This window comes from Amphiura filiformis, chromosome 14, assembly GCF_039555335.1.
Source record: "Amphiura filiformis chromosome 14, Afil_fr2py, whole genome shotgun sequence".
NCBI classification, from domain to species: domain Eukaryota; kingdom Metazoa; phylum Echinodermata; class Ophiuroidea; order Amphilepidida; family Amphiuridae; genus Amphiura; species Amphiura filiformis.
The window spans coordinates 22,045,283-22,063,438 of record NC_092641.1 but is presented as its reverse complement, the minus strand read 5'-3'; the positions used below and the strand labels follow the sequence as shown (position 1 = coordinate 22,063,438).

Sequence of the window (18,156 nt, the reverse complement as noted above, 5' to 3'; positions counted from 1 at the left end):
TTAAAACAAGGAAATTGAAAAAACAAACGGCATTTGAGAGCTAAGACTGCGCCCTTGACGTTGACGTAAGCAGAATGTCACAACAGTATTTTCTAATTGCCAAAGAGTGCGCTTTTCACTTGCACAATTTTTTTGAGACAGTCTGTATATGTACAAATGTCCTAACTTATACGAATGGAATCAGCAATTTTGACATAATACCATAATTCATACATTAGATTCCAATATAACTCCATATTACCCGGCCACCCCCCCCCGTATATTTCCATGTAGCGATATGCACACAGATTATACGTCAAGACGGACAGCGCTAACAATGTGTGTATAATCTCGCCGATGGTATTATCATCATGGCAGAGCTACACGCAGCTGATGTGATGTATATACAAACATAAGACGAATAGCGATATTCATACAGTTACTGATTTAATGATTCAATGGTAATCACGCACGGGATGTGCTTATCCAGCACTCGATCAGTGAGCTCAAAATAAAACCGGAGATCTCCGGTTTAATTAGAAATGTTAAATGTTACTGTAATTAAAGCACTTCTGGCTTAGTCTTTCACAGGGCAGTCATGTACAAAAAAATTGAAGGCGTTGCTGTGAAGCAAATCACACATATTGACCCTAGGAACCTATCCGTCTCTACTCAAGTTGAGTATTCTTCCTTGGGATAAGTCGGTAAGATTTGATACATGTTTCTTCATTAGTGCCATTCCCCCTAAACAAAACGGTAGAAAATGATTGAATATCGATCCAACAGAAACACATCGGTATCATGCCGTTGATCAATAGATGGATAGGAGCGTGTGTATTTGCCGACGACTCTTCAGATTTGTTACATATGTTAAATCAGAGTCACAAAGTCATCCAATTCTTCTGGTTGAACACCCTCAGGTAGTAAGCGTCTTGTGAACCTATGGGGAAATCATGATTAATAAAGACAAGTATATATTTATATTAATTGCAGTTCTTGACATTGTAGAGTAACGTTAAAATTGGTAATTTGCTTCGTACCAGTTGTGTTTATAGTGTAATATGTAAACACTATGCGAATAAAACAAAGTGATAGTTTAAGGTGGCACGCAGGCAAATTATTATGCTTGGTTACTAGTATTCAATATTATTTCCGCATTGCTTGCTGTCAATTACGCTTTTTTTTCTACGCGTATGTGTGCCACATTGAGGTAATAAAATATAGAATACAAATATATGGTATAGCACTATCCTTTACACTCAAATAATGTCTCCTCGGCAGTAAAAACGTTTAAATAATGGGTTCGACTGCGCCTCATCAATTATTTACATTTTTATTGCCTCGGAAACGTTATTTTTTGGTGTAAAAGATAATGAATTACCCTTTGTTTCTTAATTAAGGTGTCGTGTTCTAATTTTCATTTCATGTTATACTTCCTCCTGTCTGATTATATTTAAAAAATAATGCTTACATTAACACATGCAGGCAATTCCGACGACTCAGTCTTATCAGCTCCCAAAAGGACACCATGTCTAGATGTATTCCACCAAGATGCAACGTCTTGATATTCCTTGCTTGCTGCATTCCCTCCATGAATATCTCCACACAATCCTCAGGAATCAAATCATTGCAAGAAGAAGATCCTAGTGAAAGCCAGTTCAAGTAAGTACATGATATCAATGCTAGGCCACCGTACTTCACTAAGTCACCTGGATACAAACTGTCTTTGATTAATATATTCTGTAGACGTATGAGTTTACTAGATATTGAGTGCAATAACTCATTGTGCCTACTCTTACTCAGATTATCTACACCGATATACAACTCAGTCAAATTCTGAGTAAGAGTACCCATAAGGTGTGAAGCTACTGCATCGCTCACCATGTTACCTGTAATGCGCAATCCTGTCAGCTGTGATGGTAAGTTCTTTGCCAATAATTCCATATCTTGAGATGGCGCTTCCATGTTATTCAAATACAACGCCTTTAATGCTTCACAATGGCTGAGATTGTTAGCAAGGACCGGGATGCTTCTTCCTGCCTCAGCTTTATTGTATGAGATATCAAGTACACGCAGTAATGGCATCTTGTGAAGGGATGACACAAGTTTTGTGATTTGTTCCTCTGTGGAAGCAATTGACCTCGCACTCATTACCAAGAGTGACTGCATATCACCTTCCTTTATTGATTCTTGCAAGTGATCGAAATTATTTCCAAGTTTGAAGAAATCTACATTTAGTCTTTGTAATTTGATGTACTTCAAGCTGTGTATAATAGGTACAATGTTTGTTTCTGACGCAGACGGTAATCCCTCGTATGCCTGAATGCATGTAATGTAAGATACAGCCTCAGCAGGTGTATACTCACGAATCCAGTTCTCGTGTAAGTCTGAGTTTGACTCAATGAATGACTCCCGTATTTGTTGTATTTTGTCATTAGATAGATATTTCATCCTACGCAAAGCAATGTTGAACATTTTCTCAGATGGTCCAAACCAAACACTTGGATCACAGACGTGTGCGATTGGCTGTAATCTAATGTCAGAGATAGCCTCAGGATCACAGTAACACATGAAGTACGCGAGTGCGATCACAGCCTTCGGTGATATTCCAAGAAATAACACCTTGCCATCCACGAATAAACTTTCAAGAATAGAAACGAACTCATCTTTGGAATCGGCTTCAAAGTTGCATTCTAGGCACAACTCAATAAACTGTTGAACAGGTCCAGAATCGTCTAAGTGCAGTTCTTCGTCGTAATATTTCTGTGCTTGAATTTCAGATTTGAAAATCTTCAACAGTTTTTGCAACACATACTTGGCGGCTATTTTTGATCTAGACGCAAATATCAGGACAGGAGCAATGCTCAAGGCATCTTTGACAGATTTTACGCTTTGCAAATAGATGCTACCTTTCTCAGATCATTTTGAAGATTATTGCCAGCACAAAATTCCTGTCCTGATTTGTGGAAGAATTATTGTAATGTATGTTCTCCTCTCTTACATAAAATTCCCATGCCGCGTGCTTGGTCTAGGTATTTCTGGCCACAAGACTTCTTGACTTCTTCTTCTGTAAATACGATCTTTGTCGTTGTCGGTGTCAATCCACCGACTGCCAATTCTCCGAGATTTGAATATAACACTTCCTGTAACATAATTTATCCAAACATTTTCAGAAATCTTTATTCCTATCATGACTATTGTCTATATCTAGCTCCAGTCAGCGGCACTAGCTTTGAAGTTCAGCGTGTTCTACGTTTGCTTAGAGTTTTTTCTAGCGTGTACATATGCGCCACTTTGATCACGCGAGTAAAAGTATGTACACGCACCAAGTAATGCTAAGCTAACGCAGAACGCGCTGAACTTCAAAGCTGGTGCCGCTGACACTGGAGGTAGATATATAGACTATAAAGAATAAATAGGATATATTTTGACTATGTTATGCTTTAACATATTCAAACTCCCTTATCTCTACAAGGCTGCAAAAAACAACAAAAAATCGAAAGACACTAACGTAATACAACATAATAGGAATAAATTACACAATATTATTAATTATAATTATTATACAGCAACGAGTTCGGGTAGAATAACAAAAGGAGTTCTAAAACTTTCAACAAAAACCAATGAAGGATACATTGCAAATGTTTTCCGTAACGACCTTTTACCGTCTTCAGTCAGTAGTGACTGACCCAATGTCCATTTTTAATTTTAATTATTATCGCTAAGTATATTACGTCATTGATAGCTTAAATATAACTTTTTTCAATTGGAAAGTACCAAGCAATGACCAAATAATCAATTTTTCCATAATAAAAACAAGCCATGCTAACCTTTTGTGACATGTTGTTACTTTTTCTGAATGTTGTTAGTAACAGTCTAGGCGCTGATATAAGAATCGTATCAACTATTGTTTGTAACAGTCCATAAGCTGACGTACGAATCCAGTCAACAAAGCCGGGTTGCAGTTCCTGGTCACTTTCAGCATTCTACAGAAACAGAATAGTCAATTAAAACAAAAGCAACCCTAACATATGTTTCTAATTTGCTGTGCGATATTGCAATGGGTTGTGATGCTAAAGGTATAGTGATTTCAGTTGGATGCACCATTACAAATCAAATAGTGGAGGAATGCACAGTATTAATAATGTGTGAGTCCTTTGGTTCCCAAATGAGAACAATATTCTGCATATTGTTAAGCAGCGTTGTTGTAGTATATAAAGCCTTGATGGTGGTACAACCATCGTTGCTAATGCCAAACCTAATTGTGAATGTATCACACAAGTAAATGAGAAACACGTGGTTTTGGACATGGTTTGGAAACAAGCTCTTCATATCATTACCCACCTGCTGTGTGCCCCAAAATATTCCATAACATTTATTAGACGAAGTTATATAGTTTGTCATCAGACATCTCTATTGGTTTGTACGTGGAATATTCTTCTAGATTCTTCTTCTAAATTCAGTGGAAATGCTTTCTGAAAAATCAAGTGGTGGCTTTATTACAGTAGTCTTCAGGACTAAGACTGAGACTGTGGGAGACCAGGAGTTTTCCTTGGGTAGACAGGATCTTGGACATTACCGGATCTTAGATCAAGAACTGAGACTATCCAAGGAATTGTATCAGAAAGTCAGCCAATCAAGATCTCCAGGCATAGATACTATAGCAAAAGGAAGTCGTTGTAGTAATTTTTAAGTTTAAATCTTGAATGATTTTGAATTGTGATTTGATTGATAGCCATACTGCACGTATAAATAATCATAAGTTGTTCTACTCGTATAATAAACAGTGTGTTTGGTGTTGAGTGAACTCGGTAGCAGGTTATTTTGGGCTGGGTCATTTTAGTGACCTTATCCAACACTAAATGAATAGGATTGCTGACTCAACCCTCGAAGAAAACGACAAAGACAAAATTGATAAATTGTTCGTGCTTCGTGAGCAATTACCCAGTATCACTGAACAAAAACGATGCTTACCGTGGTTTTTGCTGTTTTTGCTGTCTTTACCGTTACCCACATCTGACCATGGCACCTTTGACCATGTAAAATACTTCCCCCCCCCCCGATATTTACAAAGACCACACTGGTCTATATTACTTATGTACTGGCAAGCAATTGTATTTTCAATTAATACCAATCAATTAAATAATAACAAAAACAATAATCCACACCTTCTGTGACATCGGGTTCCTTTTTGTGAGTGTTGTTGGTAACAGTCCAAAAGCTGACGTTAGAATCCTGCCAACAAGGCTTGGTTGCAGCTCTTTGGCACATGAAGCATGCTAAAAATGACAACAGTAAAATAATAGGAAGACATAATAAAATGAAATAAATTCAATTCTTATTAATAATAATATTAAATCGGTCTAAAATTTTAGTGTTCCAGTTTCTGATATTTTTGTATGTTTAACTAAAAATATAAAATAAATAAAGGAATAAATAATAAATAAATAAATAAATAAATAAATAAATAAATAAATAAATAAATAAATAAATAAATAAATGAATAAATAAATAAATAAATAAATAAATAAATAAATAAATAAATAAATAAATAAAATCGTTTCTCTGACCTCATCTGGATTAGATTTCATGAAGCTATCATACATGGTTGTGAATATATCGTCATAGAATTCACTGATTCTGTCTGGTATGCCCTTTTTGCCATTTGTAACAGCCCAGTACCACGAAATTAATAATACCATTAATGGTGTAGAAGTATCCCATAAGAGTTTATTGTCGTCGATATATTGAATTAAACTCTTTCCTAATGCTATTGTTGTCAGATCTGTGGGATTCTGTCCAAAGAGTTTCTTAACGTATGCTCTAACATCAGATCGCTTCATCTTTTGTAACTCTAAGCGTCTATATACAGGAATTTCTGATATGATTTCAGTTTCCCTCCACGGCCTTGTCGTTACAAGGACACAACATTCTCGGAATTGTTTGAATCGAATAATTTGTAAAAGATTCCCGGTGATTTCATATTTGAATAAATCAGGAGGAGCTTCGTCTAACCCGTCTAGTACGATAACAACCCTTTTACCAAGAGCACGAATGGTTTTACCAAGGGTGGATCTATCCACATTCGACGACAGTAACTGCGAACATATAGCATCTTCAATATTGCTTGAATGTTTTAATGTAGCTAACTGTATAATGAATAATAGTTGTACGTCTTTGAGGGGAGACATGCTAGATTTGTGACACCAGTCAAACGCCAATTTCGCGCAGAATGTAGACTTTCCTTGACCTGGACTACCTGTCAGTATAACGGGTATCTTCGTCGCTGTCGAAAATCTTTTGATATGATTTCAAACGCTCTTTTATAGGTCGCATTCCAGGTATCGTAATGTCAATAGTCACTGGTACATAGATGCTATCCAAGTCCACATAATTTCCCGGTTTCCATGGGTACATTTGCTTTTTGCAGTAACTATTGAGGTAGTATTTCCTTAAATCAGCAGCTAGTGATTGCACAAAATCTGAAAACAAGAAGTAAATAAAATAGTAAATAAAATAAACACAGTCTTCCAAAGATACTTGAAAATACACTTAGTGGGTAGGTTGTTGAATGATTACAATACGAGTATATGTTTTGATATTCAAGACGGAGTGATTCTTAAGGGATCTAAAATGAGCGTTTATTGCGTTTCGACAGTATTTTTGTGGGACATGAGAGCACCTCAGACCTATCGAATTGCATTCTGAATACGAAGCATGTCTTTCTGATATCAAATAATTTTCATTTTTGAAAATCACAATTTAATACAAATTTTATGACAAATTAAAAAAAATTGATATTTTTCACATTTTTGATATATAACAGTCCTCGAAGTAAATCATATAAATCTAATGATATATTCTTAAAGTGTATGTAGCAGGGAGAAAAAGCCGACGGTCAATTGAAAATTTTGACCTTTCATATTGAAGATATGGATTTTTTCCCAAAAGACCTAATTTTTTTTGGTGTTTTGGGAAAAAAATCCATATCTTCAATACGAAAGGTCAAAATTGTCAATTGATCGTCGGCTTTTCATCCCACCCACATACACTTTATGTATAAATCATCAGTTTTATAAAGTTTACTCCAAGTACTGTTAAATATCAAAAATATCAATTTTTATTGATTTGCCATAAAATGTGTATTAAATTGCGAATTTCAAAAATCAAAATATTTGATATCAGAATGACATTCTTCGTATTCAGAATGCAATTCGATATGTCTGATGTGCTCTAGTGTCCCAAAATAAACGTTCATACCCCAGCCCTTAATGCACGTTTCAAAACTTACCGTCATAATGTTCTGAAGTGTCGGACAGAGTATGTTCTTTGTCAGACTTAGGAAAATCTTCATTGACATTAGTCTGGTTACCAGACACAATGGGTTCATTTGGAAATTCGGTGTGACGACTGGCAACATCTGGTTTTCCATTCGCATAAGCAGCTAAGATAATATACGGATATAAAATAAATAATAAATAAATAAATAAATAAATAAATAAATAAATAAATAAATAAATAAATAAATAATGTTTAAGACATTTGTTTTTGTACATCAATATAGAATCAAAAATCTTTGAGGACATACTTACATTATGACATCATATTGACGTCATATTAGATGGAAGTTTCTACTTATTTTGTTGGAGCAGCAGAATAATACACTTAATGTGGCCATAGCCATTATTTATTTAGGGGTAGGGGAAGGGGTCAAGGCAAAACAATTTATTCAAAACCTGTCGCGATTTAAAATGCTATTGAGGAACGCGAAATCCATATATTCATGAAAGCTTTGTCATTTTATGTAATTGACCACCAAACATTTGAGACGAGCTACTAACTCAAGCTACATGAACGTTTTTAAACCATTTCATTGCATGTAATATATTGTTCGCTTACAGTCCGCTATACCAAACATAAATAAAGTTTGCTATGCCCAGCAGTGCAGCTATAACACAACATAAATACGGTTCGGTATGTAGAATGCCCGCTATGTCGAATATGAAATAAGGTCCGCTAGGTTGAAAGTCCGCAATTTGGTACCTTGTTCAATGATGTGCTCTTCACATGGAGAATCTGCAACAAAATGCCTTTGACATAGAAACCCCATACAGTCAGGACACGCTACGAATACCTCTTCTGTACAACCATGGACTTGACACAGTTCCACTTCTCCCGGACGGGAAGCTAAAATTAAGCAATTTAGTTCATATCTTAAGCAAGCTTATTAAGAACATCCCAGCAAACACAAAACGTTTTCGACATCATTCGCAAAAGGTTATAAAAGGTTGTCAGAAAACATTTAAATGTCGGGTTATATAAAGGGTATATTAAGAGTTTAAAACGTTTTCATAACCTTAAAAACATTTTTGATAATCTACTGCTCAGCAAACAAAAATGTTTTACAGAAAACGTTTAAATGTCGGGTTATATAAAGGGTATAAAAACGTTTTAATAACATTCCAAAAACATTCTTGAAAACTTGATACAAAACATTCTAAACAGAATGTTATTTTGGGGTTGAAAAAATATTTTGCGAAAATGTTTGCCCAAAATATTTTCAATAATGTTTTAAAAACGTCTTCATGACCTTTGTATAACCCGACATTTAAATGTTATTAAAAGGTTTTAAAAAAACATTTTAAGAACATTTCTGTGTTTGCTGGGTTCAAGCATTTTAACATAACGTTATTTAAGTATTGACACAATATTTGGCAAAAATGTTTGTAAAAATAGTTTACAATAACATTTTTTTTTTACATTAAAAAATATTGTTGTAGTGTGTTTTCATACAAAACGTTTTAAAACGTTATCATGACCTTTATATAACCCGACATTTTAATGTTATTAAAACGTTTTTACCTAAACCAAAAGCCAAAATATAACTTATTTAAAACGTTTTAAAAACGTTTTTGTGTTTGCTGGGATGTTTGTTGACCAACACTTGCTATGTACAACATGATGGTTATATGTACTAGATACCGCGCTTAAAACTCCGTCACTGATGATGTAACCAAGTAAAAATAATGTATTGATTAATGTGTTATGTATTCTTTATTTTCATATTTAATGCTTCAATAATATCGTATTTAACAGTAAATATTTAAACACGAACACGAACCCACGAAATAACAGGTGTATTTACGAAAAGGAGGCTTATTAATCAATAATTGACTGATGCTGCTGGATATCTTCATTCAGTGTTTCTTAATTGATTAGACTAAAAACATTTTGACGCTGATATTTTAAAACCATCATACATGGGTCACATTTTAGGATATTTGGTATATCAATGACAGTTTCTAGACCAATTTTTGTATATGCATGGGTTCTTTTTTAAATGTTCTTAATTATATTGAAGGGACCAATTTTCAAATCCTCAGCCGCATATACTTACCCAAACCATTATATGAGTACCTCCACAATAAAAAATCTCTTTTATGGAAACGGACTACGTGTTTATTTCTTCAAGAACAACATACCTGCTAATGATCCTTTGTTCGTTTGAGGAGATTCTTCCTGCTTCATTTCAAGGACGATGTCTTTCACGAGAGGGCGCACTATATCCTTATCAATATGTGATTGCGTGACATGTGCCTTAATCTAATATTAATAAATCAAGAGAGTGATACAGGATATGTCGTATACATATATCTGGTGTGATCAAGCAAAATCGGTCTGAAGTCGGACATGTTTCTTATAGGATTGCAAACAGTGCAAAGCTACATTTTGCAGAAAAATCCATTGAATTTGGACAACCAGTTCAAAAGATATGAACAGTTAAAGAGTTTCCAAAACAACAGGAAACAAACGGGAATAATTCAAAATCAATATATTTCCGACTTCGACAGATTTTGCTTGATCACATCACATACAGGGTTCAAAAGAAATAACCCCTCCCCCCTAAAACTACAAAACATTTCTTTGCATAACTTGACATACATTTAGTTGATTTAAAAAATTAAAAAACCTGTGAATAGAGGAATCTTTTTGCTACCCTCTCAATTTTCTTCTTTTTGAAAATCATTTTTTGTTGGTCAAAAATTATCACATTTTCCAAAATGATACTTTCAGAAAAAGTTGCACTTTTCAATATCCTATACATGTAATGTACAAAAACCTTTTCGATATCAACGTGATCAATGTTTAGATTGATTTAATTGTTAGTTAATTTTCTTAAATTTTATGTATCCGATTACTCAGTCACCCATGCAATCATCTTTCAGTATAAAACAATGATTCATTGACATTAATTTTGTTTGAAATAAATGGGGCTTTAGTCAGTGTTTCAAATTTGGTAAAATCACTATAGGAGTAAAAATAAGGTTTGTAGTGTGATGCTTATTTCTTTCGTTGACTAGAAGAGATGAAAATTTTACATGCAAATGGTAGACTAAAACAGTTGCAAAGATCTATATCAACGGCTCTCTTGAATAAAGGCGTACATGACAAAGAAGAAATGGCCAACAAAGATTGGAGGTTGGAAGTCATCATCCAGCTAATTAACTGCATGCAGCCAATATCTAGTGGCCGCATCATGAATGTTACATCTTTATCCAAGAAATCCAACATTTTAAATCAAAATGCAAGATGCTTCAACTAACCCACTACAGGTAAATGTTCACCTTTTGGTCAAATTAATGCATGGAGAGCTCATTTCTCCACCCTAGTGATTTTATCATTTTGATTTAAAAAACATCAAAGAAAATCTCATTTTACGCCAAAATTAAGTTCAACAAATCTTTGTTTTCCACTGAATGATGGTTGCATGGATGGCTGAAGCATCAGAGACAGAAAGGTGAAGAAAAAAAAAACAGAATTAAATCAACCTTAACATTAATATCGAGAACGTTTTGTACATAATGTGGTAAAGTGCAACTTTTTCTGAAAGCATCATTTTGGGAATATTAGTTATTAGGTGAAGCGGAGGTATGGTACGGGAAATTATCATGCGCGAAGTGTCATACTGGGTGAAGCCGAAGGCTGAACCCAGTATGACACTGAGCGCACGATAATTTCCCGTACCATATCGACGCTGAACCTAATAACGAATTTATCATACCACTAAGTCATTCTAAATATTGAAATAATTACGTTTTTAAACATTTTAATTGCTGCTAAATTGGAAAAAAAAACATTACAAGAATATTCGTCTCAGCAAGAAATAGATGACTGTTCCGCGTATTACAGATTGCGTGCATTTTACGCGCCCGGTTTACGCGAATCGCCTTTATACGCGTACCTCGCCGTAAACGCGTACCGGGCTTGCGAAATACGCTCTCACTGATTAGATATAAAGCGTAAAATACGCACTCACTGACTAGATACGAAAATATATCAGGTTAGCGGTGTTCTTTGATGTTTCCCTTAGTGGTATGATAAATGTGAAAATATTTGACCAACAAAAAATTATTTTCAAAGAGAAGAAAATTGGGAGGGTAGCAAAAAGATTCCTCTATTCACATGTTTTTAAATTTTTCAAATCAACCAAATGTATGTCAAGTTATGCAAAGAAATGTTTTGTACTTTTATGGGGGGAGTTATTTCTTTTGAACCCTGTATATTAATTTCATAGCAATTCATTAAGGGCTGGGGTATGAACGTTTGGACAGTATTTATTTTGGGACATTAGAGCACATCAGACATATCGAATTGCATTCTGAATACGAAGAATGTCATTCTGATATCAAATAATTTTGATTTTTGAAATTCGCAATATTTATTTAATACACATTTTATGGCAAATCATTAAAAATTGATATTTTTGATATTTAGCAGTACTTGAAGTAAACTTTATAAATCTAATGATATATTCTTAAAGTGTATGTAGGTGGGATGAAAAGCCGACGATTAATTGAAAAATTTGACCTTTTGTATTGAAGATATGGATTTTTTTCCCAAAACACCAAAACAAATTGGGTCTTTTGGGAAAAAAAATCCATATCTTCAATATGAAAGGTCAAAATTTTCAATTGACCGTCGGCTTTTCCTCCTGCTACATACACTTTAAGAATATATCATTAGATTTATATAATTTACTTCGAGGACTGTTATATATCAAAATTTGAAAATATCAAATTTTTATAATTTGTCATAAAATTTGTATTATATTGTGATTTAAAAAAATGAAAATTATTTGATATCACAAAGACATGCTTCGTATTCAGAATGCAATTTGATAGGTCTGAGGTGCTCTCATGTCCCACAAAAAATACTGTCGAAACGCAATAAACGCTCATTTTGGATCCCTTAATAGACTCAATGATTTCAAAGGTTACATTATTTTGTAAGGTTGATGTAGAATCAAAATCCTAAAAAAACCGCAAACTATATACAATTTATGAGAAAAGTTTTTAACACAAGTCTCCACATACATAGACAATTTGTTTGCATATTTTTCACATTTTAATATTTAAGCGCCAGAAATATAAAGTATATCAGGACCGTATGTATTTTTATACATAGAGATTACTTAGAAATAATGTGTGATTTGTTCCACAGCGACGCCCTCATTTTTTGTTGAATTTCTACTTTTTACATGATTGCAATGCCCAATGGTGTACCAAAATACCATGCGAAAGACTAAGACTGAAGTGCTAGAAAATTTAAGATTTTACAATAAGACCCGAGATCTCCGGTTTTATTCAGAGTTCACCAATCGAGTGGTGGCTAAGCACACCGCGTGCGTGCGTTTTATTGAATCATTGAATCAGTGACGTATAAACTGTGTGCATATCGCTATTCGTCTTACGTCTTGACGTATAAACTGCGTACATATCGCTTTTAGAATTACGTCTTGTTTGTTTGTGCTAGATGTGTGAAGCTACGCCAATATTTATGATAATCGATCGGCGAGCTAATACACGCATTGTAGTGGCTGGGATGAAATAGCAGTTTTCTTCGTTTTAACTCATTTGTTTGGTTCGAAAGTAAAAGCGGGCAGCGTGATCAATGAAAACTAACATTTAAATAGCAATTTATTCTTTATGCAAATTACACATAGCTTTAAGTGTTAAACTTAAATTCACCATTATGAAATCTAACAAGTGCCTTCTAACTAACAGTTTCTAACCTATTTCCTAATACAAAAATAACATCAGTCGTACCTCTATCAGCTTTTGACGCAATTCGTCTGCTGTTTGCTGTGTGAAATACTGCCGGCCTAAACTTTGAAGTGCGTCCACGAGATCCGTGATATCTTTCCAAAATGCGTTAAACGCCTGGTCATTAAGCTGTAGCTTGTTTTTTTTTTTTTTTTTATCAAGGATATTCCGAACATTGATTACCTGTAAAGGTATAAAAAGAAGGGCACATAAAACTATTAGAGAGATTGCGATGTTCCAAACGCAGCACGTGGACCGTACGTTTTCGCGTACGTTTTTACGTACATTAATACGGTGTTAAATATTGCTAGTCTCGGTTCCAAACTGGATTGTGCTCATTCGTCACGAAGGAGAACAAGTCGGCTGAAATAAAGACTATAATATTTGATTTGATCTAATCTAATCTAGGTCGATAGAGGGCATAGTGATTGAAGAATTAACAGTAAGGTCCAGGCTACTGATTCACTGCCTAATTCAAACAGCCCGCTTTTGATTTTGACTAAAATTTTGACTTTACATGCTGCTTAAACTTGATTGTATTTTTGTGCTCCCCAAATATTATAGTTGCCAAAAAACATATATTTTGGTAGATTAAAGATCACTACATCCATATACCAAGACTTAAATTTCAAAATGAGACTTTTTCGTCCTGAAAATTGGGCGCGTTGCATGAACTTCGACATGAGGTAAATCAGCATATTTCAACGTAGCATCTGCGTTTTATTCTACGTTGGAATCCAAAATGTGAAATCGCAATGTCATTTTGTTTACGCAAAGTATCACACACATTTCAATGGACAATCTCTGTGTAAGAATATTGCATTTAAATTTAGTCCATTTTGAACACATCGCTGTACCTTTATTATAATGATTCGTTACAAACAAAAAGGATCATAATAATAATAAGACTTTCCTTCGTATGTTCATTATCTTTGACTGTTTTTAGGGGAACTGGAATGAGCGTTTTGAGCGTTTCAACAACATTTGTTGTGGGACATGAGAGCACATCAGACCTATCGAATTGCATTCTGAATACGAAGAATGTCTTTCTGATATCAAATAATTTTCATTTTATGAAATTCACGATATAATACAAATTTTATGACAAGTTATTAAAATTTGATATTTTTCACATTTTGGAGATATAATAGTCCTCGAAGTAAATTTTATAAATTTAATGATATAGTCTTAAAGTGTATGTGTATCTAGCTGGGAGGAAAAGCCGACGATCAATTGAAAATATTGAAGATATGGATTTTTTCCTAAAAATACCTATTTTTTTGGGTGTTTTGGGAAAAAAATCCATATCTTCAATACGAAAGGTCAAAATTTTCAATTGATTGTCGGCTTTTCATCCCACCTACATACACTTTAGGTAGAAATCATCAGATTTATAAAGTTTACTTCGAGTACTGTTAAATATCAAAAATATCAATTTTTAATGATTTGCCATAAAATGTGTATTACATTGCGAATTTCAAAAATCAAAATTATTTGATATCAGAAGGCCATTCTTCGTATTCAGAATGCAATTCGATATGTCTGATGTGCTCTAATGTCCCACAATAAATACTGTCCAAACGTTCATACCCCTTCCCTTAACATATTGTGAAATGGACAAATTTTGTGCATGATTTTCAACGCTGTATCTACGTCGATTTCGCACGTGGAATATCTTCAAAAATAATGTAGCTTAATACGTGACCTCGCTTCGATACAGGAGAGTGGTTTTGAATAGATCAACTTACGTTCGATGCCTACGTTTGGAAATCGCAATGTCTCTATTATGTATCAAATACAAACGTAAATGTATATTATTTCCTTTCTGATTTACTCTTCCTTTGCATTTTTTTTTCAGTCTTTGTTCTTTTTTTCTGAATTTCTTTCTGTATTTCTTTCTGTATTTCTTTCTGAACTTCTCTCTTTCTTAATTTCGGACTTTCTTTCTGAATGTCCGTCTAAATTTCTTTTCTTTTTTTCTCTCTCTATGTAATAAACTCCGGGAATAAACTTAGTCTGGTAACTAGTTAAATATGTATAGCGGATGTGCATGGCGAAATGGGTAGTTTTTCACGTCATTTTTACAGTGTGACATTGTTAGATAAAGGACAGGACGTAGTCTGAGAGAAGCACAATGCTTATGGAACTGTAGCTACAATCACAAATATTTCTTACCTTGGTTATTTTGTCAAATACATATTGATCGCCACCGTGAAATCCTTTGAATTTACTCATAATCATGAGTAGCGAAGCTGCATCAAAATCCGCTAAGAGTGAGAAAGTCTTCTTGGCTGGTTTTCGAAGTACAAACAGTTTGATGACTTCTAAAGGATCTTTGTTGAATAACGTTGGATTGGCATTTGTCCATTGGAGAGATCCAAAAGATGGATACACCTCTGCTTCGATGGCTGCCACCCAGTCAATACATCCTTGACACGCTTTGTTTTTGGTGGAGGGTTTCTTGTTTTGTGGGCATTGGTTAGGAGTGGCACAAGGCGGGATAGTTTGTTTGGTTTGATAATGCCAAGTATCAAGTGCATGTTGAATACTTGGAAGAACATACTCCAGTAAAGTTTGTATTGCAGCTATGCAGGTCACAAAATTGTCACGCGACTTCGATCCCATTTTGTAACCGATGTGTAAATATTATCTACAAAATACAAAAAGAGTATACGAATTAAAGAAAAAGTTTACTTCATTCTTCCTATTTTATCAATCTATAAAGGTGGAGTGGAGCTCATACTTCAACTTCATAATTATGTCCAAGACTCCTTTTTCCATGCTCTTAGCCTTTATTTCTTGTACAATTATTCATTTCAAAGTTACAGTTACGTAATTATGATATCATTAAGACTGTTGTTAGTAAATGCAATATGACTGAAAATAAAAAATATTTATTCTTATGTACATTAGTTACGTTAGTGGCATGTTATAAAGGTGTCTAGTGTTATTTCATAACCTTCAAATAATTCATAAATGTGTGTAAGGCCTCGTATCCATAGGCTGTTCCCTTGTGGCGTGTGCCCTTGTTCCGTGTTTACTTTTTCCCATGTGACCTACCACACAGACAACGAACCGTAGCGGCCACTAAGCAAAACAAAGGTTCGTTGTCTGTGTGGCAGGTCACATGGGAAAAGTAAACACGGAACAAGGACACACGCCACAAGGAACAGCCTATGGATACGAGGCCTAACATTGATTTTGTACTCAGTTTATATCATACTTAGTCACGCAATCTTTGCACAGTATTTTTTATTGGACCTGAGAGCACATTAGCCTACATGTAGATACACCAAATTGCATTCGGAATAAGAGAAATGTCCTGATATCAAATAGTTTTTATTTATTAAAATTCGCGATATAATATAAATTCCATACCAAATTATTAAAAATTAATAATTGTCCTCGAAGTAAATTAGGTAGAATTTATATATCTAATGTTACATACTTAAAGACGCATTCAGTGATCCCAGCGTAAGGGAAACGAAATCAAAATTGTTTATCATTACGTTTTGTTAGCTGGAGAGATTTGATCATGTCTCACCTCCTATTTCAACCAAATCGACTTTAATAACTTTTGTAGTGAGGGATCAACATTTAACCACTAATTGTCTCAGGCAAAAAACTCACTTCCTGAGAACCAAATACCACACAAGGTCATTTTTATGTAACTTATTGACCCATGTGTGTCATATACTGCCTCTAGCTATACTGACAGCCTGATATGGTCAACTCATTGACAGATACCAAACTCAGGAGGGAATTCAATTTTTTTTTTTTCAATTCTCTTCAGGTAGTGAAATGTAATGGTAAATTGCCTAAAAGATAAGGATATAAGTCATCACAAATTTGGTACAAAAAAAACACACAATTACAACAGCAGTATTGACAAAGATGAAGCCCCATTCAAATCCATGTAGATTTAGAGAAATTACAGATTCGTATAAAATGTCACTGAATAGGTAGGCCTATATAAAACAATAATGTGTGATTTGCCCCACAGAGACGCCCTCAATTTTGCCCTCGAATTTTGCATGATTGTATTGTCTAATGGTGTACTAAAATACTAGTAGCACATGAAAGACTAAGCCTGAAATGCTCTAATTACAGTAAAATTTTAATTTGTATATTAAATCCGCAGATCTCGGGGTTTATTCCGAGTTCACCGATCGAGTGTTGGCAAACACATCGCGTAAATGTGTATCATTGAATCATAGAATCAGTAACGATTACAATTATGTGCATATTCGTTTTACGTGTTGACGTATAACCTATTTGAACGTCCCAGCTGCGTAACGCTACGCCGCGCCAATCGCCTAATCATGATAATAATACGATCGGTGAGCTATTCACGCATTGTAGGCACTATAATGAAACATCAATTTTCTTCGTTTGACCTCATTTCTTTGGCTCAAAATTAAAAGGGGGAAAATATGATCATTTAAATAGGAAGATTTTCTTTATGCAAATCACACATTATTGCTTTAAGTAAACATGGTAAATGAACCTTAAAAGTCAGTACAGTCTCGCGCATACAGTGTTGCTCCACCCCGGGATCCACTCACTACGAACAGTCATATTAACCGTCCCATATGTAATGCACGTATGGCAACGGAAGATGATTTCTATACACATATATATGGATAGCAATATATCTGGCCGCCATCCTGCACGTGTATTAAATCACTGATGCCGAGAACAAGAACTAATGATTTTTTTGTTTTTTGCATTTGGCATCATATTCATCATAACTATTCTCTTCATAAAACATGTGTAATGACTAAAATATCGCTAATTTTGGAGATCAAAGATAAATGAATTAACATCATTATCTGCTTCATGAACGTGCCATTAATTTCTTTCATTTGGCAGATAAACACACTGTAACACAGTATACGGAATACGCGTATAGCGGCTGGGCTGGTGGGGTTTTCCGGCCTAATATAAATAATTATGACTCACGCCCATACCATGACAAAACGTGTATTATGCCACGTATCAGTCTGAGGACAAAGTTCAAAGTGAAACTGGTGATCTGTATCATTTATTGACATCGGTTTTTGTATAGAGTAGC

The 18,156-nt window shown here is 34.5% G+C and overlaps 3 protein-coding genes across 3 annotated transcripts in view; all 3 read right to left on the bottom strand.

The window, feature by feature from the left end:
• Positions 1 to 278: 278 nt before the first annotated feature.
• Positions 279 to 2,947, bottom strand: LOC140169832 (uncharacterized). The gene is made up of 2 exons (XM_072193136.1): positions 1,451 to 2,947; positions 279 to 919 (listed from the first exon to the last, which is right to left on the bottom strand). Exons 1-2 carry the CDS (start codon positions 2,548 to 2,550, stop codon positions 850 to 852), a joined length of 1,170 nt encoding a protein of 389 aa, XP_072049237.1. The 5' UTR covers positions 2,551 to 2,947; the 3' UTR covers positions 279 to 849.
• A 3,157-nt stretch (positions 2,948 to 6,104) lies between these two features.
• On the bottom strand, positions 6,105 to 15,707 carry LOC140169282 (uncharacterized). Its single transcript, XM_072192538.1, has 6 exons — positions 15,258 to 15,707; positions 13,086 to 13,265; positions 9,462 to 9,582; positions 8,023 to 8,166; positions 7,271 to 7,423; positions 6,105 to 6,461 (listed from the first exon to the last, which is right to left on the bottom strand). The coding sequence occupies exons 1-6, from the start codon at positions 15,705 to 15,707 to the stop codon at positions 6,235 to 6,237; spliced, it is 1,275 nt and encodes a 424-aa protein (XP_072048639.1). The 3' UTR covers positions 6,105 to 6,234.
• LOC140169830 (uncharacterized) overlaps positions 13,241 to 18,156 on the bottom strand; it is a 40,144-nt gene continuing 35,228 nt past the window's right edge. Inside the window, exons 5-6 of the mRNA XM_072193132.1 lie at positions 15,258 to 15,732; positions 13,241 to 13,265 (exon numbers count right to left, since the gene is read on the bottom strand). The gene's annotated coding sequence lies outside the window, so the exon portion shown is untranslated. The remainder of the gene's footprint in view (positions 13,266 to 15,257; positions 15,733 to 18,156) is intronic.